Source organism: Chiloscyllium plagiosum, unplaced genomic scaffold, assembly GCF_037043375.1.
Source record: "Chiloscyllium plagiosum isolate Xiang-an unplaced genomic scaffold, Cpla_swu_hap1 HiC_scaffold_43, whole genome shotgun sequence".
NCBI classification, from domain to species: Eukaryota; Metazoa; Chordata; class Chondrichthyes; order Orectolobiformes; family Hemiscylliidae; genus Chiloscyllium; species Chiloscyllium plagiosum.
The window spans coordinates 25,948,150-25,974,029 of NW_028270181.1; the positions used below are offsets into that span (position 1 = coordinate 25,948,150).

The 25,880-nt window shown below is 42.9% G+C and overlaps 1 protein-coding gene across 1 annotated transcript in view; it reads right to left on the reverse strand.

Moving 5' to 3' along the window:
• The window catches only part of timm23b (translocase of inner mitochondrial membrane 23 homolog b (yeast)), a 41,604-nt gene that overhangs the window by 2,896 nt on the left and 12,828 nt on the right, over positions 1-25,880 (reverse strand). Inside the window, exons 3-6 of the mRNA XM_087982325.1 lie at positions 24,882-24,975; positions 23,942-24,026; positions 10,423-10,481; positions 8,922-9,032 (exon numbers count right to left, since the gene is read on the reverse strand). Coding sequence (XP_087838451.1) covers positions 8,922-9,032; positions 10,423-10,481; positions 23,942-24,026; positions 24,882-24,975 — 349 coding nt within the window. The remainder of the gene's footprint in view (positions 1-8,921; positions 9,033-10,422; positions 10,482-23,941; positions 24,027-24,881; positions 24,976-25,880) is intronic.

The following is a 25,880-nucleotide window of genomic DNA, read 5'->3' on the forward strand; positions in this document are numbered from 1 at the left end:
TGCAGCAAAACCTCGTGGCTCTTAAACTTGATCCCCCTGTTAATGAAAGGCAAAACACCATATGCTTTCTTAACAACCCTATCCCACTTGGGTGGCAACTTTGAGGGATCTATGCACTTGAACACGTAGATCCCGCTGTTCCTCCACACTTCCAAGAATCTTGTCTTTAATCCTATATCTATAATCCAGCATTCAAGTTTGACCTTCCAAAAGCATCACTTGGCACTTATCCAGGTTGAACTCCATCTGCCATTGCTCAGGCCAACTCTGCATACTGTCAATGTCACACTGCACCAGTCAATACTATCAATGGCATCTCCAACCTTACTAACCTACCCCTCTACCTCCTCATCCAAGTCATTTATAAAAACTACAAAGAGCAGAGGCCTAAGAATAGAGCCCTGCGGGACGCCACTCACCCCGGACCTCCAGGCAGAATACTTTCCATCTACAACCACTCACTGCCTTCTGTCAGCCAACTAATTGTGAATCTAGATAGCCAAGTCTCCCTGTATTCCATAACTCCTTACTTTATGAATGAGTCTACTGTGGGGAATATTATCAAATGCCTTGCTGAAGTCCATGTACACCACATCCACTGCTCGACCTTAAATCAACCTGTCTCGTCACTTCCTCAAAAGAACTCAATAAGATTTGGGAGGCATGACCTGCCCTCACAAAGCCATGCTGACTGCCTTGAATCACGCAATGCTTTTCCAAATGGTCATGGATCCTATTCCTCAGAATTATTTCCAAAACCTTGCTGACCACAGACAGAAGACAGACTGACTGGTCTGTAATTGCCAGGGATTTCCCTATTCCCCTTCTTGAAAAGAGGAACAACAATCGCCTCCCTCCAATCTTCTGGTCCGACTCCCGTGGAGTGTGAGGAAGCAAAGATCTTTGCCAGCGGCTTAGCAATCTCATTTCTTGCTTCCCAGAGCAACCTAGGATAAATCTGGTCTGGCCCTGAGAACTTATCTTAATGTTCGCCAAAATTTCCTGCACATCAACTTCCTCAATCCCGATCTGTTCAAGCCCGTTTTCCTCACTCCTTAAAAGTTTTCATTCACAAGGTCCCTTTCCTTCGTGAAAACCGAAAAACTCATTCAGGGCTTCCTCTATACGTGCAGACTCCACACACAAGTTCCCTGCACTATTCCTGATTATTCTCTTCGTCCTCACATATGAGTAAAATGCCGTTGGGTTCTCCCTAATCCTTTCTGCCAAACCTCCTGGCTCTCCTCAGTCCATTTCTGAGCTCCTTTCTAGTAAGTTTGTAATTTTCTAAAGATGTGCTAGACCCTTACTTCCTCCACCTGACATAAGCTGCCTTCTTCTGTTTGATGAGAACTCCTCTGTTCTCGTCATCCAAGGCCCACTAATCTTACCCCTTCTTGCCTGTCTCAGAGGAACAAATTTATGCATCACTCGCAACTGCTCCTTAAATAGTCTCCACGTCTGCAGTACTCCTTCTGTAGAACAATTGCTCCTAATTCGTACTTCCCAACTCCTGTCTGATAGTCATAATTTCCTTTTGCCCAATTAAATATTTTCCCATGGTAACTGCTCCTTTCCCTCTCCAAGGCTATGGTAAATGTGAGGCAGTTGTAGTCACTGTAACCAAAACGCATTCTCACATCACAAGATCTGACACCTGTCCTGGCTCATTGCCAAGCACCAAATCCAAAATGGCCTCCTCCTCATTGGCCTGTCTACATACCGAATAAGGAAACCCTCCTAAACACACTGACAAAAAGGGCTCCATCCATACCATCTGCACTAAGGAGGTTCCAGTCGATATTGGGAAATTTGAAGTCCCAACAACCCTGCTACGCCTGCGCTTTTCCAATAATCTGCCGGCCTAGGAGTTCTTCAATCTCCCTACTGCTATTAGGGGGTCTGTAGAAGACCCCCAATGAGGTGGCTGCTCCCTTGTTGTTCCTAACTTCCACCCATACTGACTCCGTAGACAAACTTTCCTCAACAGCCTTTGTTTCTGTAGCTGTGATGCACTCTGATTAGCAATGCTACACTCCCTCCTCTTGTCACCCTTCCTGGTTCTTTTTAAATATTCTAAATCCTACAACATCTAACAACCATTCCTGCCCCTGTGAAACCCATGTCCTTGTAATGGCCACAACATCATAGAGCATGGATCAGTCATTGGGGCTAAGTTCATCACTTATTTCTGACACTCCTTGCGTTAAAGCAGACACACTTTAACCGGTCTGTGTTCCATCATGTAACTGCCTCATCTACAACTACTCTCCTCCACAAGGTGTGTAGCTCTGTTCCTACCATCCCCTCACCAAACTAGTTTAAACCCTCCCTCGGGCAAATCTCCCACCCAAGACATTTGTGCCCCTCCAGTACAGACCCCATCTTCCCCAGGAGGCATCCCAATGGTCTAAGTATCTGAAGCCCTCCCTCCTGCACCAGACACGTAGCCACATGTTAAGCTGTAGTCGCTTACTGTTCCTCACCTCACTGTCTCGTGGCACCAGCAGCAAGCCTGAGAATGTGACTCGGCCTGCTTTTCAGCTTCCATCCTAACTCTCTGTAGTCACTTTTCAGATCCTCAATCCCTTTCCTGGCTAAGTCATTGGTGCCAATATGTACCACGATTTCTGGATGCTCACCCTCCCCCTTCAGAATCCTGTAAACCTGATCGACAACATCCTGGACCCTGGCACCGAGGAGGAAACATACCTTCCGGGAGTCCCGTTCCTAACCACAAAATCTCCTGTCAATCCATCTAATGATCAAGTCCCCTACTACTAGCGCTTTTCTATTCTCCCCCCTTCCCCCTCTTCCTTTCTGAGCCACAGTGCCAGAGAGCTGACAACTATGGCCTTTCCCTGGTAGACTGTTGCCACCAGCAGTATCCAAAACGGCATACTTATTGCGGAGGGAAACGGCCACAGGAGATCCCTGCTCTGTCCGTTCCCTTTTTGCCCCCTGATTGTAACCCAGATGTCCTTATCCTGTACCTGAGGATTGAGCAACTTCCTGCACATCCTCTCTATTTCCTCCTCAGCCTCCCACATGATCCGCAGTTCATCCAGCTCCAGTTCCCTTTTTCGAGGAGCTGAGTTGGGTGCACTTCCTGTAAATGTGGCCAGCGGAGACATATTGTGCCTCACCTGCCACATTCCGCAGGAGGAACATGCAACTGCCCTAATAACCATACCCCGCTATTCTAAAAGCCCAGATAGTTCTACACAAGGGAGAGAGAGCAAGAAAAAAAAAACCTAAAAAAAAACTTATCGACTCTAAAGACTTTTATTAAGGTTAGGGGAGGTGGGTGGGAGGGAGGCTCTACGGTGTAGGGTCTCAGGTTTACATCGCACCCACTTAAAAAACAAATCACTAACCTTCCCACCAGGCTCAGCTTCTTCCGCTCTCTGCTCCCGTCGCCTGAACTCGAGTAATGGACTCTCAAATCTTACCAAGGTCAGGCCAACCTGCCTATAACTTCCCCTTTTCTCCCTTCCTAAACAGGGTGTTACATGAGCCATTTTCTCATGCCCTGGGACCCAACCCGAACCCAGTGATTCCTGAAAAGTCACCAATGCCTCCACAATCTCCTCAGCCATCTCCTTCAGAGCCCTAGGACATAGTCCAACTGGTCTGGATGATTTATCCACTTTCAGACCTTTCAGCTTTCTCTAACATATAACAGGAACTGGGGCAAGAATGCTGCACTTTTACTTCACCTTGCACGAGTTGAGGGAGGTGGGGGCAAGGGGAGTCAAAGATTGGTGGAGATGGACATGGGGTGAATCTGTCTGATAGTTTTAAAATACATGTTGCAACTTGAAAAAGGAAGAAGTGGAGATCACATTCGATTTCTGATCTTCTAATGAGGTTATATAAAAAAAAAAAGCAGGAACAGTATCAAATTCAGTTCTACAGCTGAGACTGCTCTACCGTCAGTATTCTTCGAGATACATAGTCATCTCAGGGCCACTAACTAGTCCAGTGGGAACTTGTCCAATAAGGCTCCATGACTGGCTAGATGAAATTGTGGGACCAAACTCACTTCCAAAACTGTTCAAATTATCAAAGTGATGAGAAATGCAGAACCAGTGAGAATTACACAATACATAATAAGGACCTTGCATGGATCAACCCGGTCTCAACCTAAATGCTGCGCAACCCTCAGGCTCTCAGTTTCTATTAAATTCTGCTCAGGCACACTAGACGTCAAAGCACAAGTACCAGCAACAAAAATATATAACCAAAAGAGAAAATGCTGGAAAATCTCAGCAGGTAAGGTCACAGCTTTGACAAAAGGGTCAGTTAGACTCGAAACGTCGGCTCTTTTCTCTCCTTACAGATGCTGCCGGACCTGCTGAGATTTTCCAGCATTTTCTCTTTTGGTTTCAGATTCCAGCATCCGCAGCAATTTGCTTTCAACAAAAATATATACACTGCCAGCACATGCAAGATGGCAACCATTTCTGAACAATTTAAAGACAAGCAAACGAGCACATGAAGTAGAAATTATAATAACGTTTCAGCTATTTCACCTCCCCAAGGAGAGAATCTGGCAGCTACAGTCTCATACTCTGAACAGCAAATAATTCTTATTGCCCAAAAGGTCAAAAGTACCTTCACTGAACAACAGGATCATATTCAACTCTGCACCAACAAAACTAACAATTACAGTAACTTCAAATTGGAAAAGGCTGTTCTAACAGCCAACAACACCAATACCAAACACTCACAATATCCACTATTCAATGGTAAGATTGGATATACTGGTCTACATTATCCACTGTACCTCTGAAAAAGCCTTCATGGCACTATGGGAATGAGAGAACTTTATTGCACAGGTTCTGTGAATCAGATTCTGAAGTGGTGCTGGTTTCGATGATAGCTTTTGCTAGTTCCACAGGGAGGAATCTTGGGTGTGCCACAAGATATTTATGAATATTTTAGTTGGGTGGAGTGCAACAGGTTCAAGGGACACAGCAGATGGTGTCTTTATACAGATCGTTTATCAAGTAGGGAATCCAGCCTTCCCATCTATCCGCTCCACTCTTCCCACCGACCTATTACCTTCCCACCTACCTTCCCCACAGCCCCATCCTTCTATTTATCTCTCACCCCCTTTTCCCCCTTCACATTCCTGAAGGGCTCAACTCTCCTGCTCCTCAGATGCTGTGCTTTTCCAGTGCCATCCTTTTTGGATCTAGCCTGTCACAGGTCACCAATGACATCGAAGTTCCTTCCTGCTCGCCTGAGTAGGACAGCAATTTCCTTGGACTGGGCTGTTTACATCATCGTGTACTTTGGAGATGGAGATACTTCTGCCATGAGCTCAGTACTATACAAAAAACTGCAGTGAGCAGCACAAGTCAGACACAGCTTCACCACCCCAGTGAATTATTTATGGCCAGTATCTGTCTGGATCTTTGTCCTATTTTGTGCACTCCTCACTAATGACTCAATGTTATGCCTGAACTCCACGGATGTACTATACGCACACAACTTTAGGGTGCACCCCAGCACTGGGGTTCTTTTATCTATATAATTTTACATGGACTGAGATTAGATGTGCTATCCTGTAAGTGGGAGCCTCCCCATTTCAACTGGGTGGAAACCCTCCAATCTTTAAATTGTACCTTAGCAGTCTTACATAAACACAAGACTGGCTGAGAACAAGTTTCCAGGGTCATGTCATTGCTTCAATGTGAAAGCATTTTGTTTGCAAATACATTCCTCTGTATCCGCAAAGGTTCTGTGCCCAAGAATCCTCATGAATGATTAAATTAGAGTGTGTGGAGCTTCTTAAAAAAGGCTAAACATTTTTTGCTCATGGATGTTGATTTTTGTTGTTACTTACTTTTTGGCACAGATAAGCAAATTCGCGATTAGTGATTTTGCAGACACAGAGGATTTATTGTTATGGAGGATGTAGTGAAAAAGTTACATTTCCTCTTTTAAAGTGTTATTAGAGAACTCGGAGAGACTCAATAGGCAAGTGGCCTCTTTGAGCTGTGGCCTTTCTATTCCATTCGATTTTTCATCCTTCTTCAGTCTGCTAGCTAACGTTAACATTTATCTCACATACAAGATCAAGCCAAGTGATTATCAATGATTTCTGTTGCATGTTCTCACTTTGCGTAAATAGCATTCAGCATTCTCCAGCAACAGTCGCTGAACTGATACCCCTATCAGCATGTGGGCAAAAACCAAACAGGAACAAACTGCAATGACCCTGGACAGCACAACTCCTGGCTCAGCATATCCAATGGTTTCAGTTCCAGCTGAATCATATCTTCATGTTTCGACTCAATGCACCTAAACCATTGTCCATAAAGCTCCACAAACAAACAGGTTGAGACATTTTAAGATCAACATAAAAGATCAACATGACACTGACAGGATGCAGAGCTGGGTTGAGAAGCAGCAGATGGAGTTCAACCTGGATAAATGTGAAGTGATTCAGTTTGGAAGGTCGAATTTGAATGCTGAATACAGGGTTAAAGACAGTGTGGAGGAACATACTTGGGGTCCACATACATAGATCCCTCAAAGTTGTCACCCAAGCGGATAGGGATGTTAAGGTGGCATATGGTGTTTTGGCTCTCATTAACAGGGGGATTGAGTGCTGTAAGGTTTAACCAGCTGTGTAAAACCCTGGTAAGACCACACTTGGGATATTGTGTCTGGTTCTGGTTGCCTCATTATAGGAAGGATGTAGATGCTTTAGAGAGGGTGCAGTGGAGATTTACCAGGGTGCTGCCTGGACTGGAGGGCTGTCTTATGAAGAAAGGTTGAGGGAGCTTGGAGAAGAAACAAGCGATGCGAGTTGACAGAGGTGTACAAGGTAATGAGAGGCATAGATAAAGTAGATAGCCAAAGACTTTTCCCCAGGACAGAAATGGCTGTCACAAGGGGTCATAATTTTAAATGTGACTGGAAGGAGGTTTGGGAAGATGGCAGAGGTAGATTCTTGATGTAGAGAGTGGGGTGTGGAATGGACTGCCAGCAGTGGTAGTAAAGTCAGGGACATTCAGGACATTTAAACAACTACTGGACAAGCACATTAATGGCAGTAATCGGAGGGGTGTGTAGGTGAGGTTGATCTTGGATTAAGGTAAATTCTTGGCACAACATCGTGGGCTGAAGAGCCTGTACTATGCTGTGCTGTTCTATGTTCTCAACTTTGGTCCCTCACATTCTGCCAATTGCTGATATATAATCAGGTACAAATAAGCCTTGTGTGTGTGCGCGCAGATAGACACACTGTTGATAGCTCAGCTAGCAAGGTCAGCAGCTTGCCTTGCAGGGTTGAGATAGCTGTGTACATATCTGTCAAATTACACAACAATTATTCTTGCGCCATAAGGAACAGTGGAGTACATTGTTAGGCGGGGCCACATGAGCACAACACATTTAAACTTAGTGCTCCGCGCAACAGTCATACAAACAATCCACAGTGGGGGTTGACCAGGAGCAGAAACCCTACCTCAATCCAATCAATCCCAAAATTATGCAAGTGAACTGTAGCAACTGCTTTGCCACACTGAGATCAGCCAACCGAGCAGAGACAAGAGACAGCACTGAAACTGCTGACTTCCTGCTTAGGCTTGCTTTACAGAGTCATAACACTAACTGACTAGGGAGCCTAGGAAAACACTCAAGTATTTCTCCAGTTTTATGTAATACCAAGTATTCTTTATCATATTGAAGAAGAGACTGTCTAAAATTCATTGTTTTTATTCATTGCATCAGAAAGCTTTGTCACAACCACCTGCTGGAAGGCAGCCCCACAAGGAACCTGATTGAGTGCCTGAGAGATGATTCAAAATTTCCTGCTGGTTGCATATCGACTGTCCACTGGAGTAGTACCAGATGATTGGACAGTGGCAAATGTTACTCCCTTGTTCAAGAAAGGGAATAGGGGTAACCTTGGGAATTACAGACCAGTCAGTGTTGGGCAAATTATTAGAGAAGATTCTGAGAGATAGGATTTATGATTACTTGGAAAAGCATAGTTTACTTAAAGATAGTCAGCATTGGCTTTAAGGGAGGCAGGTCACACCTCAAGCCTTATCGAATTCTTCAAGGATGGGACAAAACACACCGAGGAAGGTAGAGCAGTGGATGTGGTATAAATGGCGTTTGATAAAGGTTCCCCATGGTAGGCTCATTCAGAAAGTAAGGAGGCATGGGATACAGGGGGAAATTTGGCTGTGGGGAAACTTCTTCACCCAGAGAGTGGTGGCTCTGTGGAATGCTCTCCCCCAGAGGGCAGAGGAGGCCCAGTCTCTGGATTCATTTAAGAAAGAGTTGGATAGAGCTCTCAAGGATAGTGGAATCAAGGGTTATGGAGATAAGGCAGGAACAGGATACTGATTAGGAATGATCAGCCATGATCATGTTGAATGGCGGTGCAGGCTCGAAGGGCTGAATGGCCTACTCCTGCACCTATTATCTATTGTCTAAAAAGAACAGGAAGTGACATCACCAACCCAAGGAAACCCAAATATATAAATAGAAAGTAGGCTACACCACCAGTGCTTCATCCGGAGGCTCACTGAAGATGTTACCTATTATGGTGATGAAACGTCTGAAAACAAACCTTCCAGCTCAGCAATCAAACCTACATCTAGAGCCTCAACCGGACATACAAATCTTATCAAAACTCGCTAAGAATCTTTTATTATTTCTTTATACAAATAAGAATTCTAAAATAGCGTAAAGTTAGTTTTCAAACCAAAATATTGTAACAATTATCAGATTTAGGAAGTAGCTGTCTTCCAAACAAGCAAACTGTTGCCTTTCTTCCAACATATAGAAGCATAGCTCTAATTCTGTCATAGATTTGGGGTGCTAACCAAAAATAACTCCGATCAGCAAGCTTAGCCCAGATTAGTGAGCCTTTGATATCCAAGCTTGTTTACCTGTGGATTTATAGAGTAGGCCGGTCAAGGATCCTGCTGCTACTGTGTTCAGATCATCCTCTGCACCCCGAACCTTTTCGATGACAACACCAAATGTGCTGTACAAGAGAGCTGCAGCAAAACAGTCAGGTATAAGCGTCACAGCTATAAACAAGTGAAGATGCCAATGCACCTTTGAGTCCAGCACACAGTAAAGTCATGAATGCACATACATACATGCAAACATGAAGCAGACACTTTATGCAGGTATCGCAGTGTAATAATATTGGTGGTGATTAGTCCTGGCCACTGGATTGGTAATTATCTCAAAGAAATAACTCTCGGACATAGTATGACATTAAAGTCTCCGAGGTCTAATTTCAATTTGAAAATTCAAACTCAGCTTGAAACAAGAAACAGAGAATAAGAAAACTAAATCAGGAAGTGGCCATAATGCTGCCAGATTGCCCTTAGCAATACAACTCATTCTCCAATGTCCTGTAGGAAAAGAAATGTGGTCTGAACTGGTCTGGCCGATATATGACAAACTCCTATACTGTGGTTCATTCTTAACTGGCCTACTACATTCTCAATGTGCAACAGATATTAACTTTGCTGGTGTTGCCCACTCTGTGAGAATTAATTCTGAAGTCCTGAGTCCAACAGAGTCAGATACAAAAATCAGAAGTCACTGGAAAATCTCAGGAGGTCTGGCAACACTTGTTGAGAGTAAGCAGAGTAAACTTCTCAGGTTCAGTGACATTTCTACAGAACTGTTGTGAAGAAGGGTCACTGGACCCAAAATGTTAACTCTACTTTCTCTTCACAGATGCTGCAGGGCCTGCTGAGGTTTTCTACCTATTTCTGGTTTTCAAGCATCTGCAGTTCTTTTTTTAAATAAAATTACATTGACAGTAAATCAGCTCTCACACCATTCTTTCGGTGAAAACTTCTCAATCACCATCTAATCCTTCTCAATCACCATCTAATCCTTCTATCAATTAGCGCAAATCTACAGCCTCTAAGTGAGGACCTCTCAATGAAGGGAGATTGAATCCTCAAGAGTCCTGAATTTATACACATCTCAAATGAAATAGACTCCACTGCTCCAAAGAAACGATCCCAGCCTACCCAATCTTTCCTCAGTCAAAATTCTCCATTCCTAGTAACATCCTCTTAAAACTCTTTTTGATGCAATCATGTTGTTCTTACAAAGTATTGACCAGACTGTACTCAAGTTGGGAGTCTAACCCAATATTCCACAGTGCTGTATTCTTATATCCTATTCCAATAAAAGGAAAAAAAGATTATTTATGTCATTTTATCTACTTGTCCTGCTACCTTTAGGGATCGGAGGATATAAACTCCAACGTTTTGCTTCTCTACACTTCACAGTATCTGAAATTTCTTGTGTATTTCCTTGCCATTGTTTATCGTGCACCACAAATGTACAGAATTATTAAGAATTACAAAGTACTTTTCAGAATAGTTGACACAATGTCTGAAATAGCTAATCACTTACCCAAAGAACCAAGTGTGTTGGCCCACAGAGCTCCCTGTCTTGTGACCATATTCAGGATTCTGCAAAAGACGACATTTTCTTTTGAGGGCTTTAAAATGGCCAAACAAGCTTTAAAAGTGCACTTTCATAGAAGTTCAGTTGGAAAAAAATATAAATCACCCATAAAATGGCAGGCATAGCTGAGGGGAACGGTTTAAGGAAGTAATGGAGGCGTAGCCAGCATTAGCTTTCGTAGCTCTTAAAAATATGGAATTATGGCACAGATTTGAGAAAGTAAGACCTTGAAAGTGATATGGCTTCCATACTGAGGGAGAACATACAGTGGGGAGAAAAAGGAAAGCATAATTGAGGGAGGGAGGGAGGGGTGAAAATTTTGATAGGAATGTACTGGAACATGAGGCATCAGTTGAGGTCAAGGCCACATAACAGAGTTTGATGAGGGGCTGGACCCTGGCAGCACAGTTCATTGAAGAAACAACACAGTCTATATCCATAAATGGATAAACCAGTCACATGTTACAAGGTTTCCGAGACAAATTTCAAAACTGTTCAAAAGTCATAGGCATGACCAGCATGGAAACAGACCCCTTGATCCAACTCGTCCCATTTACCAGCACTTGGCCCATATCCCTCTAAACCCTTCTAATTCATATACCCAGATGTCTTTTAAATGTTACAATTGTACTAGCCTCCATCACTTCCTCTGGCAGTTCATTCCATACACGCACCACCCTCTCCGTGAAAGATTTCCTCCACAGGTAACTTTTTAAATCTTTCCCCTCTCACCCTAAACCTATGCCCTCTAGTTCTGGATTCCCTCACTCCAGGGAAAAGACCTTGCCTATTTACCCGAACTCCCCCAATGATTTTATACACCTACAAGGTCACCCCTCAGCCTCCAATGTTCTAGGGATAACCACCCCAACCTACTCAGCCTCTCCCTATAGCTCAAACCCTCCAACCCTGGCAACATCCCTGTAAATCTTTTCTGAACCCTTTTAGGTTTCACAATATCTTTCCTATAGCAGGGAGACCAGAATTGCACGCAATATTCTAAAAGTGGCCTAACCAATGTCCTGTACAGCCACAATATGACCTCCCAACTCCTATATTCAATGCTCTGACCAATAAAGGAAAGCATACCAAACACCATTATTCTATCTACCCGTGACTCCACTTTCAAGGAGCTATGAACCTGCACTCTAAGGTCTCTTTGTTCAGCAACACTCCCTTACCATTACCATTAAGGACCTTACCATTAAGTGTATAAGTCCTCCCCGATTTGCCTTTCCAAAAGGCAACACCTCACAATTATCTAAATTAAACTCCTCAGCCTACGAGCCCATCTGATCAAGGTCCCATTGTACTGAGGTAACCTTTTTTGTTGTCCATTACACCTCCAATTTTGGTGTCATCTGCAAACTTACTAACTATACATCCCTATGTTCACATCCAAACCATTTATATAATTGCAAAACTTCCAGTAACCATTAGCCTGATAAGAAATAGAAAATTCGAGTAGGCCATTTAGCCCTTCAAGCCTACTCCACCATTCGTTAAGATCAGTCTCCTGTTCCCACTTTCTCTCTATAACTTTGACCTCTTTAGCCCCAAGAAATGTATCCAACTTCTCGAAAACATTCACTGGTTTGGCCTGTGATAAAGCTGGATACTCCAAAGTGACCCAGGGTAAACTTCTGTACAGTCAGTGGGAGATATGGTACAGCATTTAATAAAGCAGATACACACAGAGCACGTTAAGAGGTGAAGAACTATTTCAAAAATTAGGTGTACTCAAGGAGACATTTTGTAAATATACTCATTCTATTTATGTGCCACTCAAGGAACATTATTTAAGAGAACAGTAAAACTGGGTTCAGGAGGCAGCTAAATAGGATTCTGGGGATGGAAGGATATGGTGGGGAGCTTGGTTCAGCTTGATCACAAAAAGTACAAGCTAGTTGGGATCAATTTCCTGCATTCTTCATTACAATCACCAATTCTAGTCACAGCTCAATAGGAACAGGATATGAAGACAACCAGCTGATGTTAAAGACATTCTCCAAAGTGAATGACCCATAACATCCCACCCCCTACCACCACCGACAGCAAATCCCACAGCAAGTGCCTATTGCAGAATAATTGTTAAAAATGCTGAAAATGATCAAGCATACTTAGTTAAACAAAAGTCATGAAATTAACTGTGTTTTGCAAGAAACTTGATAACTTTTGAAAGTACAATCACCAGGAGTTACAGTAAAAACCCTTTCATGGCAGTTAGTTAAATGCAAGTACTAAGTAAACAAATGATAAACAATGCAAATTCTGCTCTGAGTAACCACTCCAGAATCCCCAAAGCCAAACCATCGTGATTGTTTCTAGTGAGAATTAACAACTCCAAAAGGAACTGGGAGTTGCCTTTTTATGTCTGTCAGACCAAGCACTTTCCTCAGCATCCACCTGCACTTCCCAAAGGACTTTTCATGCCCATTTGATTTGCTCATTTAGGATTACTGAGAGCCCAGGTGCAACAATACCATAAACCTGAAGCATGGATTTTTTTTTTTAAAATAGGAAAATGCTCAAAGGTTTTTTAAAAAACTCAAAAGTTAGGTTTGTTCAGAGTTGGCTAAGATATTTTTGTTAAGTCAACAACAACCCTGGATGTACATAGCTCTGGGATGATTATTGTAAATCTTCTTTCCCCCAGTACATTGGTAATCAGGAGTAGTCATGCAACGATGTGCATGGAGTTTAATCTCATGAGCCTTGCAGCTGGGTGGGGAGGGAAACAGTATTGGGATGAGGATGAACATATCAAAACGGGAAGTTACAATCCAGAAGCAGTGGATTTGGCTCAATGGGTCCATTCACTGGTGATGTGCAACACTGCATTTATTGAAACAGCTGCACAAATACTGATAACCCTCTGACACAGGATCAAATGACCTTTGAAAAAAAACCTACACTTCTTCCTAATTTTCAGAAATTCTAGGAATTGAGCACAAGTGTAAGCATCAACATTTGGACTCATTGAGCAAGAGACAAATGTTCAAGTTTGAAGAAAAACAGTGCAAACACATTTTGATACTCATGGTCTTAAGACATAGGAGTGGAAGTAAGGCCCATCGAGTCCACTCCGCCATTCAAATCATGGCTGATGGGCATTTCAACTCCACTTTCCCGCATTCTCCCCGTAGCCCTTAATTCCTTGTGACATCAAGAATTTATCAATCTCTGCCTTGAAGACATTTAGCGTCCCAGCCTCCACTGCACTCTGCGGCAATGAATTCCACAGGCCCACCACTCTCTGGCTGAAGAAATGTCTCTGCATTTCTGTTCTGAATTTACCCCCTCTAATTCTACGGCTGTGTCCACAGGTCCTAGTCTCCTCGCCTAACGGAAACAATTTCCTAGCATCCACCCTCTCCAAGCCATGTATTATCTTGTAAGTTTCTATTAAATCTCCCCTTAATCTTCTAAACTCCAATGAATACAATCCCAGGTTCCTCAGCCGTTCCTTGTATGTTAGACCTACCATTCCAGGGATCATCCGTGTGAATCTCTGCTGGACACGCTCCAGTGCCAATATGTCCTTCCTGAGGTGTAGGGACCAAAACTGGACACAGTACTCCAAATGGGGCCTAACCAGAGCTTTATAAAATCTCAGTAGCACAACGGTGCTTTTATATCCTAACCCTCTTGAGATAAATGACAACATTGCATTCGCTTTTTTAATCAGACTCAACCTGCATGTTTACCTTTAGAGAATCCTCAACTAGCACTCCCAAATCCCTTTGTACTTTGGCTTTACGAATTTTCTCACTGTTTAGAAAGTAGTCTATGCTTGTATTCTTTTTTCCAAAGTGCAAAACCTCGCATTTGCTCACATTGAATTCCATCAGCCATTTCCTGGACCACTCTTCCAAACTGTCTAGATCCTTCTGCAGCCTCCCCACTTCCTCAGTACTACCTGCCTGTCTACCTAACTGTATCATCGGCAAACTTCACTAGAATGCCCCCAGTCCCTTCATCAAGATCATTAATATATAACGTGAACAGCTGCGGCCCCAACACTGAACACTGCGGGACACCGCTTGTCACCGGCTGCCATTCCGAAAAAGAACCTTTTATCCCAACTCTTTGCCTTCTGTCAGACAGCCAATCCTCAATCCATACCAGTAACTCACCTCGAACACCATGGGCCCTCACCTTGCTCAGCAGCCTCCCGTGTGGCACCTTATCAAAGGCCTTTTGGAAGTCTAGGTAGACCACATCCACTGTGTTTCCCTGGTCTAACCTACTTGTCACCTCTTCAAAGAATTCCAACCGGTTTGTCAGGCACGACCTCCCCTTACTAAATCCATATTGATTTGTTCTAATCCGACCCTGCTCTTCCAAGAATTTAGAAACCTCATCCTTAATGATGGATTCTAGAATTTTACCACAACCAAGGTTAGGCTAATTGGCCTATAATTTTCCATCTTTTGTCTTGATCCTTTCTTGAACAAGGGGGTTACAACAGCAATCTTCCAATCATCCGGGACTTTCCCTGACTCGTGACTTTTGAAAGATCTCAACCAACGCCTCCACTATTTCCTCAGCCACCTCCCTCAGAACTCTAGGATGTAGCCCATCGGGGCCAGGAGATTTATCAATTTTAAGACCTTTTAGCTTTTCTAGCACTTTCTCTTTTGTAATGGCAACTATACTCAACTCAGCCCCCTGACTCCCTTTAATTGTTGGGATATTACTCATGTCTTCCACTGTGAAGAGTGATGCAAAGTACTTAAGTTCTCCTGCTATTTCCTTATCTCCCATCACTAGGCTTCCAGCATCAGTTTGAAGTGGCCCAATGTCTACTTTTGCCTGTCGTTTGTTTCTTATGTATTGAAAGAAACTTTTACTATCATTTCTAATATTACTGGCTAGCCTACCTTCATACTTGATCCTCTCCTTCCTTATTTCTCTCTTGGTTATCCTCTGTTTGTTTTTGTAGCCTTCCCAATCTTCTGATTTCCCAGTGCTCTTGGCCACTTTATAGGATCTCTCTTTTTCTCTGATAGATTTCCTGACTTCCTTTGTCAGCCATGGCTGTCTAATCCCTCCCCGGATAATCTTTCTTTTTTGGGGGATAAATCTCTGTACAGTGTCCTCAATTATACCCACAAACTCCTGCCATTTTTGCTCTACTGTCTTCCCCGCTAGGCTCTGCTTCCAGTCTATTTTTGTCAGTTCCTCTCGCATGCCCTCATAATTACCTTTATTTAACTGTAACACCATTACATCTGATTTTGCCTTCTCTCTTTCAAACTGCAGACTGAACTCTACCATATTATGATTGCTGCTTCCTAAGTGTTCCCTTATTTTAAGATTTTTTATAAAGTCTGGTTCATTACATAGCACTAGGTCCAGAATAGCCTGCTCCCTTGTGGGCTCCATGACAAGCTGTTCAAAAAAGCCATCCTGTAAGCATTCCATGAATTCTTTTTCTTTGGATCCATTCGCAACATTATTCACCCAGTCCACCTGCATATTGAAGTCTCCCATGATCAGCATGACCTTGCCATTCTGACATGCCTTCTCTATTTCCCGGTACATGTTGCGCCCCTGGTCCTGACCATTGTTAGGAGGTCTGTACATAACTCTCATTATGGTTTTTTTGCCTTTGTGGTTCCTCAATTCCACCCACACAGACTCCACATCATCCGACCCTATGTCATTCAGTGCCATAGATTTAATTTTGTTCTTAACTAACAAGGCAACCCCGCCCCCTCTGCCCACCTCCCTGTCTTTTTGATAAGTTGAAAACCCTTGGATGTTTAACTGCCAGTCCTGACCCCCCTGTAACCATGTCTTTGTGAGGCCTACCACATCATAATCATTCACGATGATCTGTGCCATTAGTTCATCTACTTTGTTACGAATGCTACGAGCATTCAGGTAAAGTGCCTTAATGCTAACTTCCTTATCATTAGAGATATTGGAAGTCATAAGATGTCCTAAGTTATCCTTGCTTTTTACTGCATTCTCAGTCTGCCTCAAGTTTAAATCCGCCTGCACATATGCTGTCCTGATGCTTATCTTTCCATTTAACTCCATACTCCGTCGCTTTCACTTTCCCTTCCCCGCCAACTCAGAAGTTTAAAGTCCTACTGACCACCCTATTTATCCTCTTCGCTAGAACACTGGTACCTGATCGGTTCAGATGGAGACCATCCCAATGGTATAGATCCTCCCGGTTCCAAAACTGATGCCAATGGCCCATGAAGTGGAATCCCTCTTTCCCACACCAATCCCTTAGCCACGTGTTTACTTCCCTAATTTTCTTATCCCTATGCCAATTGGCATGTAGCTCGGGCAGTAATGCGGAGATTATGACCCTTGAGGACCTGTACTTCAATTTCCTTCCTAGTGCTCGATAATCCCCAAACAGGTCCTCCACCCTAGCTTTGCCTATGTTGTTAGTCTCAATATGGACCACAACAACTGGATCCTCCCGCTCCAATATCCTTTCAAGCCGGTCAGAGATGTCCCGCACCCTGGCACCGGGTAGGCAACACACCATGCGAGACTCCCGATCCGGCTTACTATCTGTCCCTCTAATTATAGAATCCCCTATAACAACTACTTGTCTTTTTTGCTCCCCCCTCTTGAATGGCCTTCTGCACCATGATGCCGTGGTCAGCTGGCTCATCCTGTCCAGAGCCCTTTTCCTCATCCGTACAGGGAGCAGGAATCTCATACCTGTTGGAGAAGGTCAAGGGCTGAGGCTCCTGCACTCCTGAACTCAGGTTCCCCCCACCTGCCTCACTAACAGTCACATTCTGATGTCCCTGATCACTAACTGAATGTGAATTACTTAATCTCCCAGGTGTGACTGCCTCCTGAAACAAAGCGTCCAGGTAACTCTCCCCCTCCCGGATGTGCCGCAGTATTTGAAGCTCAGATTCCAGATCATCAACTCTGATCCGGAGTTCTTCCAGCAACCGACACTTGCTGCAGATGTGGTCACTGCCATTCACAATGGGATTAGCCAGCTCCCACATCATACAGCTACAGCACATCACCTACCCAGCCATCTCTGCTTAGTTAATTACTTTATTACTTTGTACAGGTTTGAGTTAAAATACTTTGATACCTCTCTGCTATAGTCTTTCTAAAAACCAATTAATAGATAAACAAAAAAAGTAATTTTTTAACCAGTCACTGATAAAGAAATAGAAAATCCTTACCTTAAAAAACACACCATAACAGACACCATAAAAATTATAGAGCTATTACTTATGCTCCACCTAACTAAGCCAAAAGGGTGTTCTAAAAATGGGATAACAACATTTTTAGAAACATTTATATAAAGTGCAACAGTAACTAGGCACTACCTACAAGATTTGTGATTGATTAATAGCAGATCCACTGTGACAATGCTCGCAGTGAGTCAGAGAAGGCACAAAATAGACCACAGAACATAGAAAGAGTCATTGGGTCCAACTGATCTGCATTTGTGCTCCACTCACATCTCTTCCCATCACACCTCACTATGCTCCAATAACACATCCTTCCATAAAGTGTTAAATATTGCAGTCTGGAAATCAGAAATAAAAATGTATTGGAAAAACTCAAGATCTGAGGCAGCATCTGTGGAGAGAGAAACAGAGTTAACTTTGAGTCCAATAGCACTCTTCTTCAGAACGAATCCACCTATTTCTTACATATTCATTCATTTATGCAGCTTCCCCTTAAATAAATCTCTGCTAGTCACCTCAACTACTTCATGAGGAAGCAAGTACTCTCTGGTTAAAGATAGTCCTCTTGCATTTCTTACTGGATTGATTAATAATTACCCTAGATCTATTTCCCCTAGTTTTTGACTCCCCTCATAAGTGGAAACATGTTTACATGTACAGTATTGAAGCCTTTATAATTTTAAACATCAATCAGTTCAACTCTCAGTTCTTGCTACAAAAACGTGCAGTTAACGAAGCCCAAGCAAATGCTTTGGGGGCATCGGTTCATATACCACCAGGGCAGCCTGTGCAAACTAAAGTAAATTAATAAATCTGATACATCCAACTATTGTTAGAAATGGTGACTATGACAATTAATAATTGCTTTCAGAATCTACCAGGTTTACTAATGTCCTTTAGGGAAGGAAATGCGTCATCTTTACCTGATCACAATAAGGTTGGGCCTGTATTCAGAGTTTAGAAAAATGAAAGGTTTTCCTTTTGAAACATGCAAGACCCTGAGGGGGTGGATATTGAATGGCTGTGGGAGACTCTAGAATCAGGGGACACGTTACATTTGTGGAACTCTCTTCCCCCAGAGGAGGCGAGTGAGAGAGATGGAGCAGGGTCACTGAATAATTTTAAGGCAGAACTAAATAGGTTCTTGACTAACTAGAATGATAAACGACATTAGTGGAGAGGCAAGAAAGTGGGGTCAAGGCCTGGGCTTGAGGAGCCAAATAACCTACTCCTGCTCCCCAAATCTTTTATTTGATCTGACCATAAAGACCTGGCTGTCAACTAGTTCTGCCTGGCTGAACACGCCATTCCACACAAGGGCAACTAGGAATAAATTATGGCCTCAGTGATGAAGAAAATGAAGAATAAGGAAAGAATCTAGAGTTCCATAGTGAGGATGAAGTTTTGGCAGTAGGAGCAATTTCTCAGTGGTGGTCCAAGAGGCATTTTGATACATGTATAGCATATTGGTACCATAATCATGTAAAAAAATGATAAATAAATGAGTGATGCCACTCAAGTCTGCATAGCTCCAGTCAGGAGGGAGATTGTTCAGGAGCAGCTGCACAATTCTTCAGAATAGGAATGCAAAGGTCAACTTTCATGCAACTGCTTAGAGTGTAGTGGTGTTGGGGTTGGAGGAGTAGGGGGGTGGATTTTACAAGCAGTATCGAAAAGTGTGATGTTGGAAAAGCACAGCCGGTCAGGCAGAAAACGAGGAGCAGGAGAGTCAACATTTCGAGCAGGAATTCTTCATTTGGAAGAGCTCATGCTCAAAACATCGACTCTCTCCGTCCTCGGATGCTGCCCGATTCGCAGTGCTTTTCCTGCACTACACTTTTCGGCTCTGATCTCCAGCATCTGCAGTCCTCACTTTCTCCTGGTGGATTTTACAACCAGGCAACATTCCCTTTTTTTTCTGGCTGTTTGAAGTAGTGTCTTTTATCCCTGCTGATTAGGTAGGAAGTGTGTTGGCAAAGAACCAACCCACTGGTACCACAACATTGCAATTACACCCTATTGTCATCAAAAAAAAAAATTTGTGGACAGCCAGGAGCTGTACCAGGTGCAGTTTAGAATAGATTAGATGGTGCTGGAAAAGCACAGCAGGTCAGGCAGCATCCGTGGAGCAGGAAAATCGACGTTTCAGGTAGGAGCCCTTCATAAGGATTACCTGATGAAGGGTTCCTGCCCAAAACGTCGATTTTCCTGCTCCTCGGATGCTACCTGACCTGCTGTGCTTTTCCAGCAACACATTTTCAGCTCTGATCTCCAGCATCTGCAGTCCTCACTTTCTCCTCAAAGATTTTAACCTACTGTGAAACCTCTTGCAAGGATGCCTTCCTTGAAGAAGCTCTCTTCCTCCCTCTACAAAATTCCTGAAGAAGGGCTCATACCCGAAACGTCGATTCTCCTGCTCCTTGGATGCTGCCTGACCTGCTGCGCTTTTCCAGCAACACATTTTCAGCTCTGATCTCCAGCATCTGCAGTCCTCACTTTCTCCTCTAAGCATGAAATATGTCAAGTATTAAAAATTCACATTGGGCTGCTGTTCAAAGTGAAATTTTCAGGGTGTATCATCTGTGTTCTAGTTACTTGGCAGCTTATTAACATTTCATGGCTATTGGGGAAAAAAAGCCCTTCGAGACGGTTAACAGGCTTTTTAGAAACTGACCAGGTCAGAGTCTGAAAGTACAAATTATTCAGATTGATGCTAGATCCACATCAGTACAGTACAGTCCCAGTTTCTTTCTTAGGCCATTAGTGGCAGGATTTAGGCAATGCAGCACATCCATTCTTTGTTCTCCAGTGAATCATAGAACACACAGAGGGTCCATTGTGTCTGAGCCAGCTCTTTGAAACTGCTAACCAATTAGTTCCACTCTCCTACTCTTCAATAGTCTCCTTTTCAAGTTCATAACCACAATTTGCATTCAACTGCCTTTCAGCGAATTCTAGATTATAACTCTCCAAGTGAAAATGCATATTTTCAAACAAGATTGTGCATCGATCTTATATAATGAGACTTCTGACTGGAGACACTTTCTCCTATTTACTATATCAAAACTCTCAATTTTGAGCACAATTTTAAATCTCGCATTAATTTACTTTGCTTTAAAGGAAAGTTCAATACTGCTAGGCTGCTTATTTCCAGTACCATTCTGATGAGCTTCTCTTTGCCTGAAACAATGTTCCCTAAATCGTGGTAACCAGAATTAGGCAAAATACTTTACTGGAGATTGAACCCTTTGCTTTGCAGTCTTAATGCTTCAATTTATATAGTCCAGGATCCCGTTGTGAGCAAAGTGCGTTTTTAAACAGTCTTACCAATTAGTCTTGTAGCCCCATTTAAATTATACTATTTAGTTTATTTTGCCTCTTCTCATTTTCCCTTGCAAAACGCAGCATTTCACACTTCTCCACATTACATCTTCTCAGTCATGGGTCTGTCCATTGCACCAGTTGAAACCCCCAGGAGTTCCTAGTAATCGTTTGCTGCATTTCTTGCTTTTTCAAATTCATTCGTGGGATGTGGTTGTCACTGGCTGGTCAGCATTTATTGCTCATCCCTAGGTGCCCTTGAGAAATTGCGGTGAGCTGCCTTCTCGAACTGCTGCAGTCCACATGTTGTAAGTTGACCTATTAAGCCCTTGGGGAGGGAATTCCAGGATTTTTGACCCTGCAACAGTGAAGAACAGCAATATATTTCCAAGTCAGAATGGTGAGTGGCTTGGAGGAGAACTTGAAATTAATGATCTCCCACGTATCTGCTGTCCTTGTCCTTCTAGATAGAAGCGGTCATGGGCTTGGAAGGTTATTTCTAAGGATCTTTGGTGAACTTCTGTAATATGTTTGTAGATAGTACACATTGATGCTACAGAGCATCAGTGGCAGAGGGAGATGATGTTTGTGGATTCACTACCAATCAAGTGAGCAGCTTTCTCCTGGATGGTGACAAGTTTTTTTTTGAGTGTTGTTGGAAGTGCACCCACCCAGGCAAGTGGGGAGCATCCCATCACATTCCTGACTTAGAGTCAGAGAGTCACACTACACAGAAACAGGCCCTTTGGCCCAATATGTCCATGCGGACCAGATTTCCTAAACTGAACTACTCCTATTTGCTGCACCTGTCCCATATCCCTCTAAAATTTTCATATCCACGCACCTGTCCAAATGTCTTTTAAACATTGTAATTGTATCCACCTCTACCACGTCCTGTGGCAACTCATCCCATTACAATGCTTCTGTGTGAAAACGTTGCCCTTCAGGTCTCAAAGTCTTTCCCCTCTTACCTTAAACCTAAATCCACTAGTTTTAGACCCCTATCCTGGGGAAAAACAATCTTGGCTATTCACCTTATCTATGCCCCTTGTGATTTTAGAAACCTTTATAAGATTACCCCTCAGCCTCCTATACTCCAGGGATAAAAAATGAGGAATGGTGGTTGGGGAAAAAGAAGGAGAATATTGTCTCTTCAAGAGTTGTATGTTGGCCATTGCGGAATATCTTTTACTGAAAGACACCAACTTCAGTGCAAAACAGTCATTAACAAATAGAATCACTGTAACGTGAGTGATACAAGTTGAGTTGAACCCACGTTTTGACTTTGAGGCCTGAGTGTCAACTTGCAAAGACTACAAAGCCTACTCAGTCTTTCCTTATAACTCAAAACCTTCCAGTCTCGGTAACATCCTTGTTTTTGTTCTTTGCACTCTTTCCAGTTTAATAATCTCGCACCTATAGCAGGGCGACCAGAATTGTACGCAGTACTCCAAATGTGGCGTTGCCAATGTCTGGCACAACTGTAACATGTGCCAACTCTTGTGCTCAATGCTCTGACTGATGAAGGACAGTGTGCCAAATACCTTTTTCATCACCCTGTCCTGGGTCGCATCTACTTCCTCAGTAAAGACACTTGCAAAGTATTCACTTATCCATTCTATCCAGCCACAATGAACCCATTTGTTAAATATTATAAAATCTATTGCAAGTCCACACTCAGGCCTCAAAGTCAAAACATGGGTTCAACTCAACTTGTATCACTCACGTTACAGTGATTCTATTTGTTAATGACTGTTTTGCACTGAAGTTGGTGTCTTTCAGACAAAGATATTCAGCAATGGCCAACATACAACTCTTGGAGACAATATTGTCCTTCTTTTTCCCCAACCACCATTCCTCCTTTAACAAATATTAAACATCCACTACCTCGTCGTTTGAGGGATTTTGCTATGGATGAAGTCGTTATTACATTAATGAAGTAATTCAACAGCTCTGCTGTATTTGAGACATTCACAAATAAAACAAGTTTTTAAAAAAAGCTCTCAAGTGGTGACCCCTGCCTTTTTAAGCATAATACTATTCGTGCAATTTAAGTTTGCAAAGTTACTAGGTGGAGGCAGAAAAGAGGAGGAGGAATGAGCACATATGGTCATGTTTATCAAGAGAAACATGCTATGTGAGCAAAAGCCAGATAAACAAAAATTTTGCTCTGCAGCATTCAGATTAACAAAATGACTGCACACAGCTTATGGAATGTGTTTTTGCAGTCAACACAAGTAGTTTTCAATTTACGCACTTTTCATCTGCACAAAGCTTGTTACAATAGAGTCCACATTTGCTGATCAAATCTATATCACCATCTTGTGGCTGAAGGCAATTTAACAGCCACGCTACCCCTTTCATTCCAACAATTGAAACTGTTTTGCCAAAAGTAGCCTACATTTCCAAGAGAAAAATGGAGTATGCAAGGCTTTTTCCTCCACAGGCTGCAAAGGGGATCCTTTACTCTATAGCTGCTACCAGAAATCTCAAAATCAGAACTCTCTTCAGCACTTGAAAGACATCAGAATAGACATCAAAATGGCACTTTTCAAATCTCTCACCACTTTCATTTCGGATCAGGTGGATTGCTTTTTTCGTGTCAACGAAGTTGCATGGCCCAAGTTATTAAACAGGTTGGTAGAGCAGGTACACAAAGTATTCAAATCATCCCAACTATTAGACAAAGGGAGGCAACTGACCTGAGGACATGGAGAACAATTTCTGAATGTAGTGAGGATTGTCAAGCAAGTGCTTCATTCAACATGATAGAAACAACAAGGTGGTTTCAAATCTCTGCTACATATCACAACTTCAGCCTGTCCAACGTCAGCTTTACATTGACCTGCAAAATCAATTATTCCCACAAATGCAATACCCTTGCAGTCTTCACTGTCCATTACAAATCGCAAGACGGCAGGCTGTCTGTCATGAATGGAATGGATACTCACTGAACATTTCTGGGTTTTGACCAAGCCATATCCCGAGTCTCTTTAAATCCTAGACGCAGGCCGTTTACTGCACCAATAGCAGCACCTAATGAAACAAAGAAAAGATTTAAACTACCACACTTCCAGGTCCATAATCATCAAATGCAAATCAAATTACCTAAGCCCAAAGTGAGCTACTGGGAGATGTGACATCACTATAGCTGCAAACATCCTGTATTCCCCAGTCAGTTAAAACATGATCAGAATCAGTGAAGAGAACCTTCTACTGGATCATTAAGCATCCAATTACATAAGGGCTCTGTTTGTGAGTCTACAAACAAGTAAAATATCAGAAACTATTCTGAGATAAGGCATTACTCTCACTGAAGCCAGTTTAAGATTAAGCAAATTTATGATTATTCAGAACTTTAGAATTTTATTTCTTTCTTTTTTTTGAAAGAACTTAGATTTGTTCTTAACAGTGCAGGTCATTTCCTGGCTTCCACCTATAGCTGCATGGACTCCTCTGACTTTCTTTTCCTGCCAAAATGTCAATTAGGCAGGCATGGTAGTAAAATATGCATCTGCACATGTTACCACGGAGCAGCCTTATTTTTTCCTAGCAAGATAATAAAGATTAGGTGAGACAACACACATGGTAAAGTCAGCAGATTCCATACACTCTGGTGAGGATAATGCATGGTTGCCGCAGGTTGAAGTTCTGAACATTTTCATATGAAACACTCAATGTATGCTAAATTTGATACAAAACGTTTTCACTCTAATTCAACATGAATCTTTAAAAAAACTTCTCATGTTTGCATCATCCAAGTTACTCATCTAATTTAATCACAACCTACAGGCAGGATTCATCCCTGTATTGGTTGCTAAGTATATGAGAGCTCTTAATTTGTGGCTTATTCAGTAGCTATGACTGATCTAACAAAATTGCCAAGCATACCAGTCATACAGCAACCACCAATCGTAAAAAAAGCCAGCTCAAATCTTCCTCGAGTCTTATTAGCTCCAGTTGGTAATATAAACTCCTCTGTGTCCTGAAAAAGAGAACAAGGCAAAGGTGACAATTTGCAACTTACAACAGAATTAATTTTAAAATCCGGGATTAAAAACAATCCCCATTCTCAACACCTTACAGAATAACAGCTATTAAAAATGTCAGGCTTTAGCTCGTTTTTCCCAGCTCCTCTTATAATATACCAGAACTTCTTTATGCCTTTAAGATATTGAAAGCACACTGAATATTTCGGCCGACAATAGAAAAATAGGGCAATTAGAGACAAAGGTATGAAAAAGGTTTCCTCACCTACCACCCCACCAATCTCCATGTACAGCGCATCATCCGCCGTCATTTCCGCTACCTCCAAACGGACCCCACCACCAAGGATATATTTCCCTCCCCTCCCCTATCAGCATTCCGTAAAGACCGCTCCCTCCGTGACTCCCTCATCAGATCCACACCCCCCACCAACCCAACCTCCACTCCCGGCACCTTCCCCTGCAACCGCAGGAGGTGCAAGACTTGCGCCCACACCTCCCCCCTCACCTCCCTCCAAGGCCCCAAAGGAAACTTCCATATCCGCCACAGATTCACCTGCACCTCCACACACATCATCTATTGCATCCTCTGCACCCGATGTGGCCTCCTCTATATTGGGGAGACAGGCCGGCTACTTGCGGAACGTTTCAGAGAACACCTCTGGGACACCCGGACCAACCAACCCAACCACCCTGTAGCTCAACATTTCAATTCCCCCTCCCACTCTACCAAGGATATGCAGGTCTTTGGACTCCTCCATCGTCAGACCACAACAAAACGACAGTTGGAGGAAGAACGCCTCATCTTCCGGCTAGGAATCCTCCAACCACAAGGGATGAACTCGGATTTCACCAGTTTCCTCATTTCCCCTCCCCCCACCCTGTCTCAGTCAAATCCATCAAA